This window comes from Ostrinia nubilalis, chromosome 30 (genome assembly GCF_963855985.1).
Source record: "Ostrinia nubilalis chromosome 30, ilOstNubi1.1, whole genome shotgun sequence".
Lineage (NCBI taxonomy): Eukaryota > Metazoa > Arthropoda > Insecta > Lepidoptera > Crambidae > Ostrinia > Ostrinia nubilalis.
In genome coordinates, this window is record NC_087117.1 from 5164806 (window position 1) to 5180770 (window position 15965).

General features: G+C 43.3%; 1 protein-coding gene across 1 annotated transcript in view; it reads right to left on the bottom strand.

Annotated features, from left to right (window-relative positions):
- Nucleotides 1-15965, bottom strand: part of LOC135085935 (cilia- and flagella-associated protein 91-like) — a 33411-nt gene that overhangs the window by 16205 nt on the left and 1241 nt on the right. Inside the window, exons 4-17 of the mRNA XM_063980719.1 lie at nt 15181-15313; nt 14255-14371; nt 13575-13675; nt 13182-13248; nt 12690-12828; nt 11398-11548; nt 10452-10649; nt 4506-4679; nt 3656-3840; nt 2858-3004; nt 2227-2356; nt 1802-1893; nt 1303-1451; nt 523-692 (exon numbers count right to left, since the gene is read on the bottom strand). Coding sequence (XP_063836789.1) covers nt 523-692; nt 1303-1451; nt 1802-1893; nt 2227-2356; nt 2858-3004; nt 3656-3840; nt 4506-4679; nt 10452-10649; nt 11398-11548; nt 12690-12828; nt 13182-13248; nt 13575-13675; nt 14255-14371; nt 15181-15313 — 1953 coding nt within the window. The remainder of the gene's footprint in view (nt 1-522; nt 693-1302; nt 1452-1801; nt 1894-2226; nt 2357-2857; nt 3005-3655; nt 3841-4505; nt 4680-10451; nt 10650-11397; nt 11549-12689; nt 12829-13181; nt 13249-13574; nt 13676-14254; nt 14372-15180; nt 15314-15965) is intronic.

The following is a 15965-nucleotide window of genomic DNA, read 5'->3' on the forward strand; positions in this document are numbered from 1 at the left end:
CAATCGCGAGGCGAGGTGTGGATTTAAGTGTGCGCCTCGAGTTGATACGGTTACTAGGCTAAGGCCTTAAAGGTAGCAAGAAGGCGCGGGATGCAGGCCGCTACCAACCGGTTATTATAGAAATCATTGGGGCAGGCCTATGTTCAGCAGAGGACTTCCTATGGCTGAAATGATAATGATGATCACCAATCAGGTCATAAGTTTAGTCTTCACTGCAGGAGCTAGATTCTCTCTAATTTACCAGAGGCAATAGAGCTTTGGCCTACACTTCCTACGCTAGCCAAACGAGTAAGGGTCTGATTTTCATATTATATTTTGTTCCTTACTCGTAAGGAATTAGAGTTATCTTCTCTGTCGATTTGATGGAATAGAACTTATTGTTACTGCGGACGCAAAATAAATATCGATTGACATAGTCAAATTTGGACGAACGAAATCAGTATTTTGGGGCAGCTAGAACTGGTTTCATACGAATATACTTTACAATATAGGTAAGTAGATGCTCATCAGATGTTGACTAACCTTCTTTAACCTCAGCCTCGTCCAAGTGTCCAAAGATGGTCCTTCTAGCAGCTTCCAGCTTGGCGTTCTGGGCCGCCGATATGCGGTGCCTAGCGGCCGTCTTGTGGACTTCTGGAAGCAGGAACTGCTGGACTAACTCTGCTACCAGCTCGTTCTGTTCTGCTGTGGACCTGGAAGGGAAGATGTCATCGTCGTATCAGACAAATGACGTCCACTGCTGGACAAAGACCTCCCCCAAGGATTTCCACAACAACCAGTCCTACGCTGCCCGCATCCAGGCACCTCCTGCAACCTTCACCAGATCGTCGGTCCACCTAGTGGAGAGCCAGCCCACACTACGTCTTCCGGCCTGTGGTCTTAGAAGGAAAGAATGTAGCTCATAAAAAGTATATCAATTGACTGATGATACTGGTCGTCCGGAATGTGTAATAACATGTCGTCAATATGTACGCAGAATTCCCAAGCTTAGCCTGAAATGGCAATGAGTGACATAGCTCGGAGAATTGATGCTGGAGCAAAAATAATCTGAAATTAAATAGCGTCTACGAAAAGCTTAATGTAGCCAGGCCTCTCATTTGGTGGATTGACAAATGAAAATTGCAGACAGCGCAATCTGTCGTTGACCTTTGGGAGAGGCATTTACCTAGCAGTGGATGTGTTTTGGTTGAAACGACATTATCAAAAGTTTTCCAGCAGGTTTTTCGATTGTGACAAAACACAATTTATTGAAACAGTTAATTAAAATGATAATGAGTAATAAAGACAGTGTCGTCAACGTACATAGAATCGTTCTCCTTCAAAGACAGGTCGATCTTGTCGGCTTCACAGCGCGCTTTCTTCACGGCATCCTCTTCGGCTGCCAGCGCCACACCCTCGTCTATGATCTCACGGAGATACGCGTCTACTGTCTCTTGGGTCACTCCAAGAACCTGGTGAAAGAATATAACATCATCATCTCCTTTTTTTAATCAAATACACTTCTCGCATTCTAAAATTAAAAGTAAACCTAACGAATAAACATGTGGAATTTGAGAATTGATTGTAAAGTGAAACAATTGAAGATCGGAGATGCCTACAGCTAAACTACCATGTCCATCGAAGGTGCCACTCCCTATCCCAAATATTTTACACAAATATTTCCACTTGATTGACCGACGATCTGGTGAATAATGCCGCAGGACACGCCTGAAAGGTGCCGTCGCAGGAACGATCTTTGTGGAAATCCTTGTAAAGTCCTTGGTGAATCTGGACGTCTTTTGGTTGAAACGAACGAACTAACCTGTTTGAACATCTCATCGTGCTCTCTCCTTCTGTGCTCTTCTTTCTGACGGCGGCCGGCTTCGGCTGCTTCTCTCATCGCCTTTTCGCGTACTGAAAACATTATTATTTCAATTACGAAGCCAAGAACCTTGCCTAATAATACTTCTATACTACTCTCGTAGTACAAGATCATCATCAGGTCATTGATTCTTCTTCTTTTCTTCTAGACAACAAACCTATGTACAGTGTCAGCCCAAAACCCCACCACAAGAGTGGCGCTATCAGTAGCGTTCATTAAATCTTCCTACGTGCAGTTCTTTGGGCACGCAGAACACGACATCATGTGTTTCATCGACTGGGGAACATAAACCACACGTCTTGCACTCCAAGTTTGAATCATCCAAGAGGTCATTGGTTAACATATAAAAATGGTAAACCACTGACGTGCAATCAATATGTAGGCGTGCTGTCTCCTCTCCTCCTTCAATCGTTTCAGCTCCTTCTCCAAGAAGTCCAGGGCAGCCGACACCGCCCCACCGCATAGCTCATCCACCAGGGCTGATATGGCATCGTCCTGTGTGAGATAAATCATCATCATCTTCATAATTTTAACTAATAACAGTACACTGTTGGACGTTAACCTCGAAACAAGGGTAATTAATTACTCTACGTTAGTCATAAAGTCTACTCGTCACAGGAAATTATGTTAAATTCGTCACACTTTATATTTCTCGTGGGGAATTTACTTCCATATTGATCTCCGAGAGAGAGCTCATAATACTCATCGGGCTTTCTCCGCCAAATAGTATGTCCGTCAATAGTACAACTGTGATGGTTGTAGCCATCGAAATAGATTCACGAGAGAGAGGTAAAGGAAGAGAGAGAGAGATTCAGAGAGGGAAAAGGGAGAGAAAAAGAGAGAGAGCGCGTGAAGAAATAGAGGAAGCGCCCTCACACAGAGAATAAGATAGGGAGAGAAGTAAATAAAGGACTCTTTCTTTTGCTCCCGCCCTCTTGTAGAGAAAGAGATAGTAAAAAGTGGTGAGAGTAGGTATTCTATTCTAATTCTGAGTACCTTCTGCTCGGACTCTGTGCGTAGTGCGTTGTACTCCCTAGCTTTAGCCTCCTCTCTAGCAATCCGTATCTTGTCCTCCTTCTGAAGGCCGTGAGTGGTCTTCAGCTCCTCAGTCAGCTCGGAAGCCCGAGTGCGGCCCTCGTACATCTATTAAAGAAACATTATTTGAATAAGTTTCACGGCAATTAGTATTCATGGATATGGAAGGATAGAAGTCACAAATTACATGATGTTGCAAATGTCAAAGTGGCGCGACAGTGACGCGACAGTAACGCGACAATGACGGGCGCGTCGTAAATGTGGTGCAACGATGGAGTATAGTGATGCGACAGTGACTTAAAGTTATTCCTATAAACAACATAACTTACTAGATTCTGCAGAGCGCGTCCTCTGATAATCTTCTGTAGCAACAACGCGGCAACGCAGCCTAATGGCTGGCCTCTTCAGTGTCCTCTACGCTCTCTACCTCCGGCCTGGGCAGACGCGTGGCGCGGCATAACAGTGACGCGATCAGTGACGTGAAGGTGACACGACAGTAATGTGACGGAGATGCGACAGTGAAACGCGACGGTGATTCGACAGTGATTTCCTTCCACAACATAACTCACCAGATTCTGTACAGCGCGTCCTCTAATAATCTTCTGCAGCAACAACGCTACTTGGTGGCTGGCCTCTTCAGAATCCTCTACGCTCTAACCTCCGGCGTGGGCGGACATGGCGTGACGGTGACGCGACTGTGACACGATGGCGACGCAACAGTGACGCAACGTACCTTCCTATATACAGAACGTCACTTACCAAATTCTGTACAGCGCGTCCTCTAATAATCTTCTGCAGTAACAACGCTGCCTGATGGCTAGCCTCTTCAGAATCCTCCACGCTCTCAACCTCGGGCGTGGGCGGACGTGGCGTGACTGTGACGCGACGCGGCTTCAACACGTGGAGTGGCCCGGCTGTGCTCTGCGCCGCTCCTAGACGAGCCTCTGTAAGGAACGTGACGTGTTTTTAGTTGATTCTTGCGAGTTTAACTACGTGATCGATCGAAAAATATTGGCGACACAGGAGTCGCAGTCGTAGGTAGACCTTTACCACATCATGGGACTCGGTGGACTGATGATGTGGTATAGCTCGCGAGAGTGAACTGGGAGCAAGTCAGAATGATCGGTCATTGTAGAAATGCTTAGGGAAGTAAATAAATAACACCTTATAATTGACAGTGGGACATAGTTCCCACTATATCTTGAACGTTATTTCCTTGTCTTAAGGTCCAGAAACAAAACAAAATATGAACTTGTGATGACCGTTATAAGGCTTCAGTTAGGTTTTCTGAGTTAGGTTAGGTTTTTGGAGTTAGGTTAGTTTTCCGAGGTTAGGTTTCGGAGTTAGGTTAGGTTCTGAAAATAGGTTTTCCATTAAGTAGTTAGTTTTTCCGAAAGTTAGTCTTCCGAAGGCTGTTTTCCGAAATTGAATTTTCCGAAAATGGGGTTTTCTAACAGTCAGGCTTTCCAAAGTTAGGTTTCGTGAAAGTTTGGTTAGGTTTTTTCTTCTTCCCCCCAGATAAGTATGCGATTCAATGCATTTTATCCCTATAAATAATATTCTATTCTATTTTATCCCTGTTTTCTTCTTCTGATTATCAAAAACTTACTCTTCAAATCATTGTGAAGATTCTCCAAGAACTGTTCGCTCCACTTCGTCTCTCGCTCGCACAGCTGCATGGGATCCCTTGGTAGATGGTGACCGGAACAGGTGCGCTTGAGGTTCTGACCGCACTGGTCTAGCCAGGCGGGAGGCTCGGCTATCCTCTTGTGGTCTTCTAGAGCTGTAGGAGAATGGAATAAGAATATTTGGTTCAGAAAAGTTTTCGAGTGGCGACCACGAGCCGGAAGACGTAGTGTGGGCATCCCACTAGGTAGACCGACGATCTGGTGACGGTCGCAGGAGGTGGATGCGGACGGCACAGGACCGGTCTTTGTAGAAGCGTAGTGTAAAAAGTCCAAGGATATTTGTGGAAAATCTTGGGGAAGGCCTTTGTCCAGCAGTGAACGTCTTTCGGCTGAAACGAACGAACAAAGTATCTGGTCTGCTCATATCTGTGGCAGAATCTAGCTGGACTGAGGATCTCAAGTAGATAAGCAGGAGATCGTGCTTTGTGGTGTTCTTTAGTTGTGGCTGATGTCTTAACAGTGGATTGCCTTTGGCTGAATTAAACGAATAAATCATGCAACCTTTAAATAATCTTTTAAAGTTCTAAAGCCTGGTTCACGTAGAATTTTGTCCAATGACCCCAAGCTACCCATCCTTATCGCTCGCGCGTAATTATATTGCTGTCGCGACTGTGCGACGGGCGCCCGCAGTGAGTGTGCGAGCGCGACAGTAACATAATACGCGCGAGCGATTAGGATGGGTAGCTTGGGGTCATTGGACAAAATTCTACGTGCTCACGGACTTTACCCGGACACTTCTTCGGAATCGCATTCTTCGGCTGATTCATATGGACAAATTTCAAATTCGGTTTTAGGTTTGTAACATAGACTCATATGAAAATAGGTACACCCAATAACATATATTTGGATAAGGGACCATTGAAGTAATATTACTACGTATAGAACAGACATCGCGAACAAAATATGTACAGTGCGGGGTGCGGGGCGGGAATTTGACGGACAGCTGTCAGTCAAATCCATGACTATCAAGTTTCATAATTTATGGCGATAAAATCTGCACCAGAAAATGTCGTACTTCATTGATAGGATAGCACGAATAGTGACGTTCCTGCGGTCGCCTCATCATAGACATTGTGAATCGATTGTTAAAATAAACAAATCGGCTAAATTGTGTTAAATTTTCATGGTGCTCAATAGCAAAAAGGTTCAGCTACTTACATTATTTTCTTTTATTATATTGTGCGTTTCCTGTAATGTAATCTAAGCTCCCCTCCCTTAGACTAAAATTATCCCTCCTAGACAAGTGACAAAATGTAGCAGTTGAAACATTCGAAATCACTTCGCTCTGCCGTTTTTTGGTGTTAGTTACTTCACTCTGTGATGCGATTTTAAAATTACAACTGGCGATTCCGAATTCACAACTGAGGGGACTGAGGCTAATCGTGTTACTTGTGCTACAAGTGCGTATGGGCTTCATACTGATGCTTAAGCCATTAATTATTTTTCTTCCCGATTAAAATCTAATGTAATCGATAATCGCCATGAGAATCGTTAACTGGTATTTTCTAATTCGATAAAAAAATTACCCATCTCTAGTTTAAAACTGTCATCCAACAGCGCACGAAATATTATGAGTTATAGATAATGATACCATTACAGAGGCGACACTTCGTTTACGTTTAGTTTCTGCCTATTGAATTGGATACTGTAAGGAAACATCGTCATCATCATTTTAGCTACTGGACGTCCACTGCTGAACAAAGGCCTCCTCTAATGATTTCCACATCGCCCAGTTGATAGTGGCCTGCACCCAGCGTCTTCCTGCTATCTTCAGTCAGTCCATCTTGAGATTTTAGAAAAATTCCCACTCGTCACGGTAGGAACAAAGCTAGGGATGACCCACGCCTTCACTCCAGAACCAATAAAATAACTGAAAGTCAGAAACTTTCAGTTATTTTATTGTCTCTATTGTTAACTATCTCAGTGGTTGAGTGAGTACACGTATAATAGCTGTGAGGTAGAAGTTACGGGACTATTCCCACCTCTCCTTTTCACCGCTGCATCTCCTGTGTAGCTAGCACCTAGACTAGTTGATTTAAAGCCAAGGTATATCAGTTTTTAGGTAATGACTTAGTGCATCTAAAAATGTAAAACTTTCTAGTTTTTTGTAACATTGAAAAATCTAAAAAGAAGCATCATTTTTTTACGTTCAAGTGTTTCTAAGAAATTTAAATGGAAGCTTTTGATGATAACGTATTGCTTACTTTTTCAGCTGTCCAACGAATCACTTATATACTCATAGGTCCTGTACTTCGGTAGATTTGGTAAATAAATGAATCCATCCGGACTCAGAAACTAAAAAAATTAAAATAACTGTATTTTTTTAATACTGGATTTGTCGATTAAATTGATCATATTACTGCGCCCTAATGGGTCGGACACTAGTGACCAGACACACTGTACAATTATTATAATTTTAGCCTATCTCGTGAGCTAGGTGTCAATAATTAGGGTGATTTACTAACTAACCAGTCGCATACGAACAACAGCAGTGAGATTCAAACAAGTTTGATCCATGATGCCGCACGACTATTGTGTGAGCCCACCCGTAACCCAAGCTTATTTAGCTTAACACAAGGGGCTGGACGGGACTATTAGTAATTTGTGCAATACCAAGTGCTTATAATCTTTAAAAAAATCTTTTTATTGCTGTATTTAACCTTCCTTTCGTATACTAATTTATGCGTCAGTGTCAAGTCTGCGATTTTTATTCTTTGAAATTTTCGTAAAATGGCTGCCGCCGCGGTGACGCCTTGTAATTAACAAATTAAAATTAAATTAGTGTTTTAAAGTGCATAAATGTACAACTTAATGGTAAAAAGTCATTCCTTGATTTTTACTTAATATGTATCTAGAGTTATTAAATTTGAACAGTATTTTCGTCTATAGGATGGCATATTTCAAAAAACAAAACTGCACTCAAGCGTGTTGTCACAGCAACCGCTGAGCACATACTAATTGAATTTCGGTCCATGGACCTATTTGCGTGCCAGAAACAGTCTAGTTGACATGTCTTCTCTAGTACGTAGTACATTATAACTCAATGTAAGGGACTCGTTTTTGTAAAGTAGTTTTCAAGATATCGACGTTCAAATATTTTGTGCCCATATGAATCAAAATTTGTTACATATTAATCAAAAATAGAAATAAAATTTATGATATTTATGTACAATTGAGAATGTTACTAGGTATGCAAAATCACTTGAAACCTATGTTACAGTTAAGCTTTTACATTTACAAATACATTAGTTTTTATTTCATTCAAAAATACCCAGTAGTTATGATTTTATAGGCATTCAAAGTTCGCTTAAATATTGAGTCCCGCCGACGGTCACGTGACCCCGTGTGACGTACATTCACAGCGTCCGCTCACTAGAAAACGGATATAAACATACTTAAATAAATGTTTTTTTGTTAATACAAACTTATTATACATATTAACACCCAGACCCATCACAGAAATTAAAATTGAACCAAACCCAAACTTGATGCGATTGTGTCGTTTTATTGCGAATTACCTTCCAGCTCCATCATTAGACCCCGATTACTATATAGAATTAAAATACTCATCAATACAAAACGAACGAGCCCAAACTCGATGCATTTAAGTCGTTTTATTATAGAGTTCCTATGGCCACCTTCCAGCTCCATCATCAGATCAGCTCCATGTCATCATAATATTGCATGGTCATCCAAATCACATGTGTTTGCGAAATTTCAGCTTAATCGGTTGCCTGGAAGTTAGTCTTAATTCAGTTTGCAAGATTCCACCCATACAAATATGAGCCAGTCGTTGTAATATGACGTCACGCGCATAAAATGGGGGGCCGGCCGCCGCCCGCACTTTTAAAATTCAATATCTTGGAAACTAATTAACGTATCGAAATAATTCTTTCACGTGTATTTTTTATTTTTAACAGAGAATACAGAAAGCTAAAAAACAAAATTAGTGAACATTCTTCATTGGCTCTAAGTTAAGAAAATAATCATATTATAACATAAACAATGATCTGTTGTTATGAAAAAATGCAACGATTCCACAATAATTCGTGAAAAAACATTTTTTTGAAACTTTAGTATACATCCTTAATATTTTGTCATCATCATAATCATTTCAACTGAACATAAGCCTCTCCCAATGATTTCCATAATGACTGCTTGGTAGTGGCCTGCATCCTGCGCCTTCCTGTGGGAGGACGTTCTACACTGAGCTTTCCGGCATGTAGCTTCCACTCCAGAAACGTGCTATCCCATCGGCCATCATTTCTGTATACTATGTGTCCTGCCCTTTATCACTTCAGCTTGCTAAAACATCGGACTATGCCACCATGCGACTTTAGATCGTTTACGGATCTCCTCATTACAATTTCCATTGCATAAAAAAAACAAGCATAGTCCACTCCATAGTACACTATGCAACTTTGTGGTTCGTAAGCCTACAGTGAGAGGCTGCTTTTCAGTACAATTTGTCATCACTGATAAACACACACTGGATGTAGACTTTCATTTTATGGCACTAAGGTATTTTAGATGACACTACCAAGCTGTATCACTTATCCAACCTATTGTTGTTAAGACGTCCACCTACAAGGTGAAGAAGGTGAGATGAGCTTATAGAGGTTGTGGCAATGGCAATCAGTTAATCTCGAAATCATTGGAGGCCTATGCTCAGCAGTATATTATTATGTGCTATGGACGCCATAAGTGTAGCTGAAATAATAATGAAAATAAATAAGTCGTTGCACACGTACAAAATAAGCAACAAATATGCTTGTGCTATGTTTGGTAGCTTAACGGATATACTACTTATTTACTGTTTAACCACAAATTATTCTTAACATAAAAATGATAATGTTTTTTTATTCATAAAAAGACCGCAATCGCACCTGGTCTTAAGTGAGATGCAGTCTGGGATGTCATTCTTAGTTAAAAAACCCTTCTTTGGTGCTCGAAAGACCAAAAACTAATTAATTTTATGATTCATATAGGGCCCTGACCATATGAATCACGCACAGATAAATCAGTTTTTTGCCTAAAATCGAGAAAAACTCGTCATACATACAGACTACAATGTTGTCATTTTTCTACATGAATATATAACCCAAAAGCATCACAAGAAAGACAGATTAGATTTTAAATGCAATAATGTAATTTTATAAAGTAGGCATTGTAATCAGCATGCCACCTGAACCAAGCACAGATGAATCAAGTATTTGCCTTCGTCACGCCGGGTTCTAAGCCAACCAGCTCCACGTCTGCCTTCTAGCTCATCCGTTGCAAGATGGGCTTGCCTCCACGCCAGAAACCAGACTCTCATGATTAAAACCTGACCAGTTATGGTCAAGAACAGCTCACGCCATATGAATCAGTATTTTATGCCGGACACTGCTTATTTATTTTTTTGCGAACAAACTAACTTAATTAAAATTATGACACATTTTTTTTGTAGAAGGACAACTCATTAGCTTTCGAAATAATTTTAATTTATATTGATATATCAAAAGGAAAATGCTACATCAACTATTTTGTTCCGGAAAATGGCTAACGGACACACCATATGAATCAGAGAATCATACTTCAAATATTTTTATGTTGTATAAAGACAGCAATTATGTCAAAAATGTAATTTGCGCCAGATAGGGCTATAGCTAAGCTATACGAAAAAAAATATTGCATGCCATTTTGTTAGTTGGTTACAGAACTATACCCAAAGACATCGAAAATTCTGCCTCCGAAGAAATACCCACCCATTGCCTCTTCAGTTTTCCAATCCTTGGATGCAGGCCGCCACCATTCTGGAAATCTGAGGTCTCTTGTATGTCCTGTAGCTAAAATGATGATGATGATTGAGTAAATAGCTTACGTACACAATAGAGTCGGATCGTAGTCAATATCAGCGTGCCTCCTGCGCGCCTGATACCCATGCCGGGCTAGCGGCGCGTGCAGGTCAGACGTGGGGTCGTGCGCCGCGAGGGTCATGGAGCCTGACCCTCGGGAGGCCCTCATCCGCTGGACCAGGCCTGGGCGTCCGCCACCGGTGTGAAGGGCTGTCAGTTTGCGGAGTTCTGGAAACCAGAATATGTTCCAAGTATTATTGTCAGGGTAGGTATATCTAAAGCCCGGTCTCTGAGCACGTAGAATTTTGCCCAATGACCCCAAGCTACCCATCCTTATCGCTCGCGCGTAATTATGTTGCTGTCGCGCTCGCACACTCACTGCGGCCGCCCGTCGCACAGTCGCGACAGCAATATAATTACGCGCGAGCGATAACTTATCGCTAAGGATGGGTAGCTTGGGGTCATTGGACAAAATTCTACGTGCTCAGCGACCAGACTATATCTACTTGACACTGGCAACCTAATTTTTGGTTAGGGTTTTTTTTATCCACAACGAGGAAGCTCTTGGCCTGTATCTCACCTGATGGTAAGTGACGATCAGGCCGAAGGTGGAAACGAGCTTTACCCGGAATCCTCAACCACGGAGGAACTGGCTTTCTTACCTCTAACTGCCGGAACACAACTATGCTGTTAACATTGTTGTTATGGCGACAGACTTACACAAGATGGTGAACCGAACAAAAAAACCTGCACCCACTGGGAATCGAACCCGGGACCTCTGCGTCTGAAGCAGGTGGTCAAATGCAGACGCCAGGCACAGACCTTTTCCGTGTGTGAATACTTATTTGCAAATCACACAAAAGCCATTAAGAAAAAAGAATTTCTTGACTATTCCGCAGGTATGTAACTTGCTGTAACGTAACCTGTTCCTTATAAATTTTTAAAAATGTACAAGCTACATGAAGCCAATTTGTACCTCTGTCCCTGCTCCTTCTAATGTGGTCCACCTTCCGTTCCATCTCCTGTTTCTTGCAAGCCCATAGCTTGGCCAGCTTCGTGCTGGTCCTGTTGGTGGCTTTCTGCCGCTGCTGCGCTTGCATTCTGTGCAGGAGGGTCAGCCTGATGTCCTGGAACAATAATGGTAAATGATTTATCTTTTTTATGGGTCCCGCAAGAGCGCAGTACACGTCGACCCAGGATCTTTTGTGTTTTATCATCATTTCAGCCACAGGACGTCAACTGCTGAACATAGGCCTGCCCCAATGACTTCCACATCGCACGGTTGGTAGCGGCCTGCATCCAGCCTTCCTGCTACCTTTATCAGGTCGTCGGTCCAACTTGTGGGTGGATGTCCCACGCTGCGTTTTCCGGTACGTGGCCTCCACTCCAGAACCTTGTTGCCCCATCGGCCGGCCGGCCTTTTGTGCTTCTCCTTGACCTTTTTCTCATCCACAAAAATCCTATCCTTAAAGCGAATCAAGTGCGTGGGTGAGCTCTATAGTCTGGTCTGCGAGCACGTAGAATTTTGTCCAATGACCTCAAGCTACCCATCCTTATCCCTCGCGCGTAATTATATTGCTGTCGCGACTGTGCGACGGGCGGCCGCAGTGAGCGTACGCGCGCGACAGCAACATAATTAAATTCTACGTGCTCACAGACCGGGCTTCAGAGGGACCTATAGTTTTCTGGTGCCAGAAAGGCCGACCCCTGGAGACCCAATTCAGTAGATGAAGATGCTGAACTATAAAAAAAAGCTGTAAGTGGAGAATCTGAGTTTGCGTGGAATCAAATGGTGAAGGTGATTTTGTCCATTTTCGAGTGAAGGATAGAAAACAGGACTAAAGAGTAAAAACTCGATAAATATAAAAAAGTATTCTAAAAAGGTCCTTAAATCAGCATTAGGTACTTATCGTAAACTCGTGCTAAAGTTTACCACGGCACGCTGGTCTTCAGGTGATCTTAGGGGCAATGTGTTGCTGTCGGGACATAAAGTGAACGAAAGAGAAAATAACAATATTTAAGTAGTTTTGTCGCACCTTTTTTTTTTAATCCAGTAAAATGGCCTACCGCCGGGGGACGGTAGGTTATGTGGGGCTCGAACCCACTAAAAACCTGGGGTGTTCCCTCTGCCGCATAGTGGTCGGCGCCTTGGGTACTAGAAACGACCAGGACGCCTTCCGCGGACGTCCCGCCCTACACGGCGGGACCCAACACGCCCCCACTTAATGGGGGGCAGTTTTATCGCACCTTCAGTGGTGTCACACTGACCTGCAGCTCATCGATCTCCGCCTCCCTGAAGATCCAGTCCTTGGTCTCCACGTCAGTTATGATGGCGTTCCGTTTCTTCATCCAGCGCGGGAACTGGGCCTTTTCTACTAACTCCATCCACGCGCGGGCGTGACGCATCCTATTGGAAAGTTTTGAAAAAGAGTTCAGCTGTGAAAAGGAGTTGTCCCAAATATGTTACAAAGAGTTGTAAGTAGAAAATTTTAACCTAGGCACAGCCCATCAACTATTAGTTGGCCGATAGTTGTGCCCGATTTTAATTTGTATAAAGAATTGGCCGATACCAAATCGGTGTAATGTGGCCGGCAAAAAATCGGTGGTCTGCGCCTAGGCTTAGGTCTCTAGGCCAAAAGGGCCCAGCCTCCATACAATTTGGGACATCTCTAGTACTTGTGTGCGATCTCGCAAACGCATGACTGACATCCTGTTAAAACGTCTAGTTAATTTGAAAAAAACCTTAATTTTGAGACTTACTTGTTAATAATTTCCGTGGTGTGAAAATCTGCCGGTAGATCGCCAATTCGGTAGGGGCTGCCTGGTCCTAAAAAGGAGATATCCTTTATTTTAACAAACACTCCAAAAATACTCTCTCTCTCTTATAACTTTCCCCTCCCTTCATCTCTCCCTTTTCTCTCTCTCTCTCTCTCTCTCTCTCCACTCTATTTACCTATCTCCCCCTCTCTTTTCCTCCACTTTTCCCCTATACCTCACCCTTTCTTTCTCTCCTCTCCCGTTTTCTATCTCTATCCCTCTTATTCGTCTCCCCCTCTCTTTCATATCTCTCTCCCCTCCCTCTCTTGACCCTCTCTCTTTCTCCTCTCTTCTCTTATTGAATGAATATTAGTTTATTTTTTACGATGATCACACCCCATTCCAGCTTATCCAAATACAGCACTTCGGGGGTGTTCTCGCACGTCTCAGCCGGCTTCCCGTCGGGTTGCCAAGGTATGGTCTGCGCCGATGACTCTCTGGTGAATAAGAGAAATTAATAGATCATAGCGATGGCCGTTAAGGCAGAAAGGTTCTCGAGTAGCGCCTACGGTCCGGATAACGACTGTGGACAGACTAATCTAGGTGGACCGACGATCTCGTGAAGATCGCGGGAAGCACCTGGAAGCAGGCAATGCAGGACCGGCGGCCGTGTCGACCTTTGGAACAAAATAGAACAAAACGGACTGAAATGGGTTAGAATGGAATGGTAAGGGATGGGATGGAAATGGAATAGAAAGGGATGGAAAAGAAAAGAACGGATTGAAACGGAACGGATATATGCGCAAATAGATTATTATGATTTGTAACTTTAAAAGTAAGCAAGACAAGATCTATGGCAAGACTATAAGTCTAGAACATGGCGTCCAATAAAGTATACGATTGTAATTCTTTTAAATCCCCCTTATTAATAAAAGTTACACCCTAGTTGAACTCTGGCTTAAATTGTCATTATAATTCAGTGTTCATCCTAGGTGTAGCTTTTTATTAAGGGGGTATAAGAATAAATAAAAAACATAACCCTACTTCTGGCGCAGTCGGGTAAAAATATAACAAACCGGAACAAGCTCTGCGTGCCCCTGTTTCGGGGCTTGGTGGGCATGACGGACGCGTTGCGAGGGCTCGGCGGGTGGAAGTCGGGCGTCGTGCTGTGGACTGGCAGCAGCTTCTTTGGACTGGAATGATTGTGAAGAACCATCATCAGATCATTTTATTTAAGGTATTAAAACAGCGTAGGGTGTACCCATAAGGTGGACCGACGACCTCATAAAGGTAGCCTTTGAAACTAAGCGTCACAGACGCAGCATCTTTGGTCATGTGCCACCAAGTCCAACGCGTCACAACTCGCTTCGAAAGGATACCTTTTAGACCAAAGCTAAAGACGCTGCGTCTGTGACGCTTAGTTCGAAAGGCTACCTTAAAGGTAGCAGGAAGGCGCTGGATGCAGGTCGCTACCAACGCGCTATTGTGGAAATCATTGGGGGAGGCCTATGTTCAGCGGTGGACGTCCTATGGCTGAAGTTATGACCCGCTAAAACTCGCGTGGGTTTTTTTTTTTGAAGGGACGCGCGCTGGTAGCTGTGGGTGCACGGAGCGGGTACTATTTGATTTGATAATTATTATGATTATGCGACAACACTAGCAATAATGCTAAGCTAATCTACATGGTGCAGGTACACTATGCGGGAAATTAGCTAAGCCGCATCAATGTGAACACATACTTGATAAGAACTCGGCAAGCTTCTTCGTCCCCAACCCACTGTCAGCAAGTGCTCCCAAGTCAACTTGGCGAACTCCGCGCTACCAGCTACTGAGTTACTTGCCAAGTTGTCCAAGAGTGGAAACACGCGACTAGACTTAGGGTTATCTTCGACAAGTATCTAGTAGTAATACCGAGGCGCATAGTGTACCCGCACCAACAGACATTCTGCTTATAGCAAACCGCAAAAGCCAAGAAAAAAAGCCCTTCTGCTTGAAAACTCACATGGCAGTGAACATGAACCGGTCCCTTCCCTGCAGCTGCGGCGCGGGAACGTTCTTCGAGTCCTGCACCCGCTGGAGATACCCGCTATACGAGCGGTCCATGTGGTCTGGCAGCCGGCAGTTGGCGTGGTACACTGGAAAAGATGTTAATGTGCAGGGCACATAGTACGCAGAACTGACGGCCGATGGGGCAGCAAGGTTCTGGAGTGGAGGCCGCGTACTGGAAAACGCAGCCACAAGGTGGACCGACGACATCATTTAGTGATGGTCAACTCGAGTACCTAACTCGAGTTAACTCGAGTTGGGCGTAACTCGAGCCCACTCGAGTTGAATTCTCTCTGACTCGAGTTCGTAAACTGTATGGAACCGACAGAAACTGCCGGTTATTGTTGTAGATTTTTGTGTTTTATGTTCTGTTTTTGAAAAACCCCGGGTCCTAAAAGAAAATCTTTAGTTTGGGACGTATTCGAATCGCCGGAGAGTGGACGCGTTGAGTGTAAACAGTGTTCAGATTCATTCAAATATAGTGGAAATACGACCACATTATTAAACCACATTAAAAAAAGCATCCTAATGTTGCCATCGAGGAAAGTCAGAGTTCATTATCAACAATGAAAGTACCTAATATGAGTACTTCGACTGATTCATCGCAGTTACTTGTATTGACAACCACATTGGATGTTGAGCCTCCTCAAAAAAGGTTAAGGCACACTCAAACCCGTCACTGTGCCAAAAAAAATAACGCTAAATTTCTGGTATTAACGCTTTAATTAATTTGATAGTAAA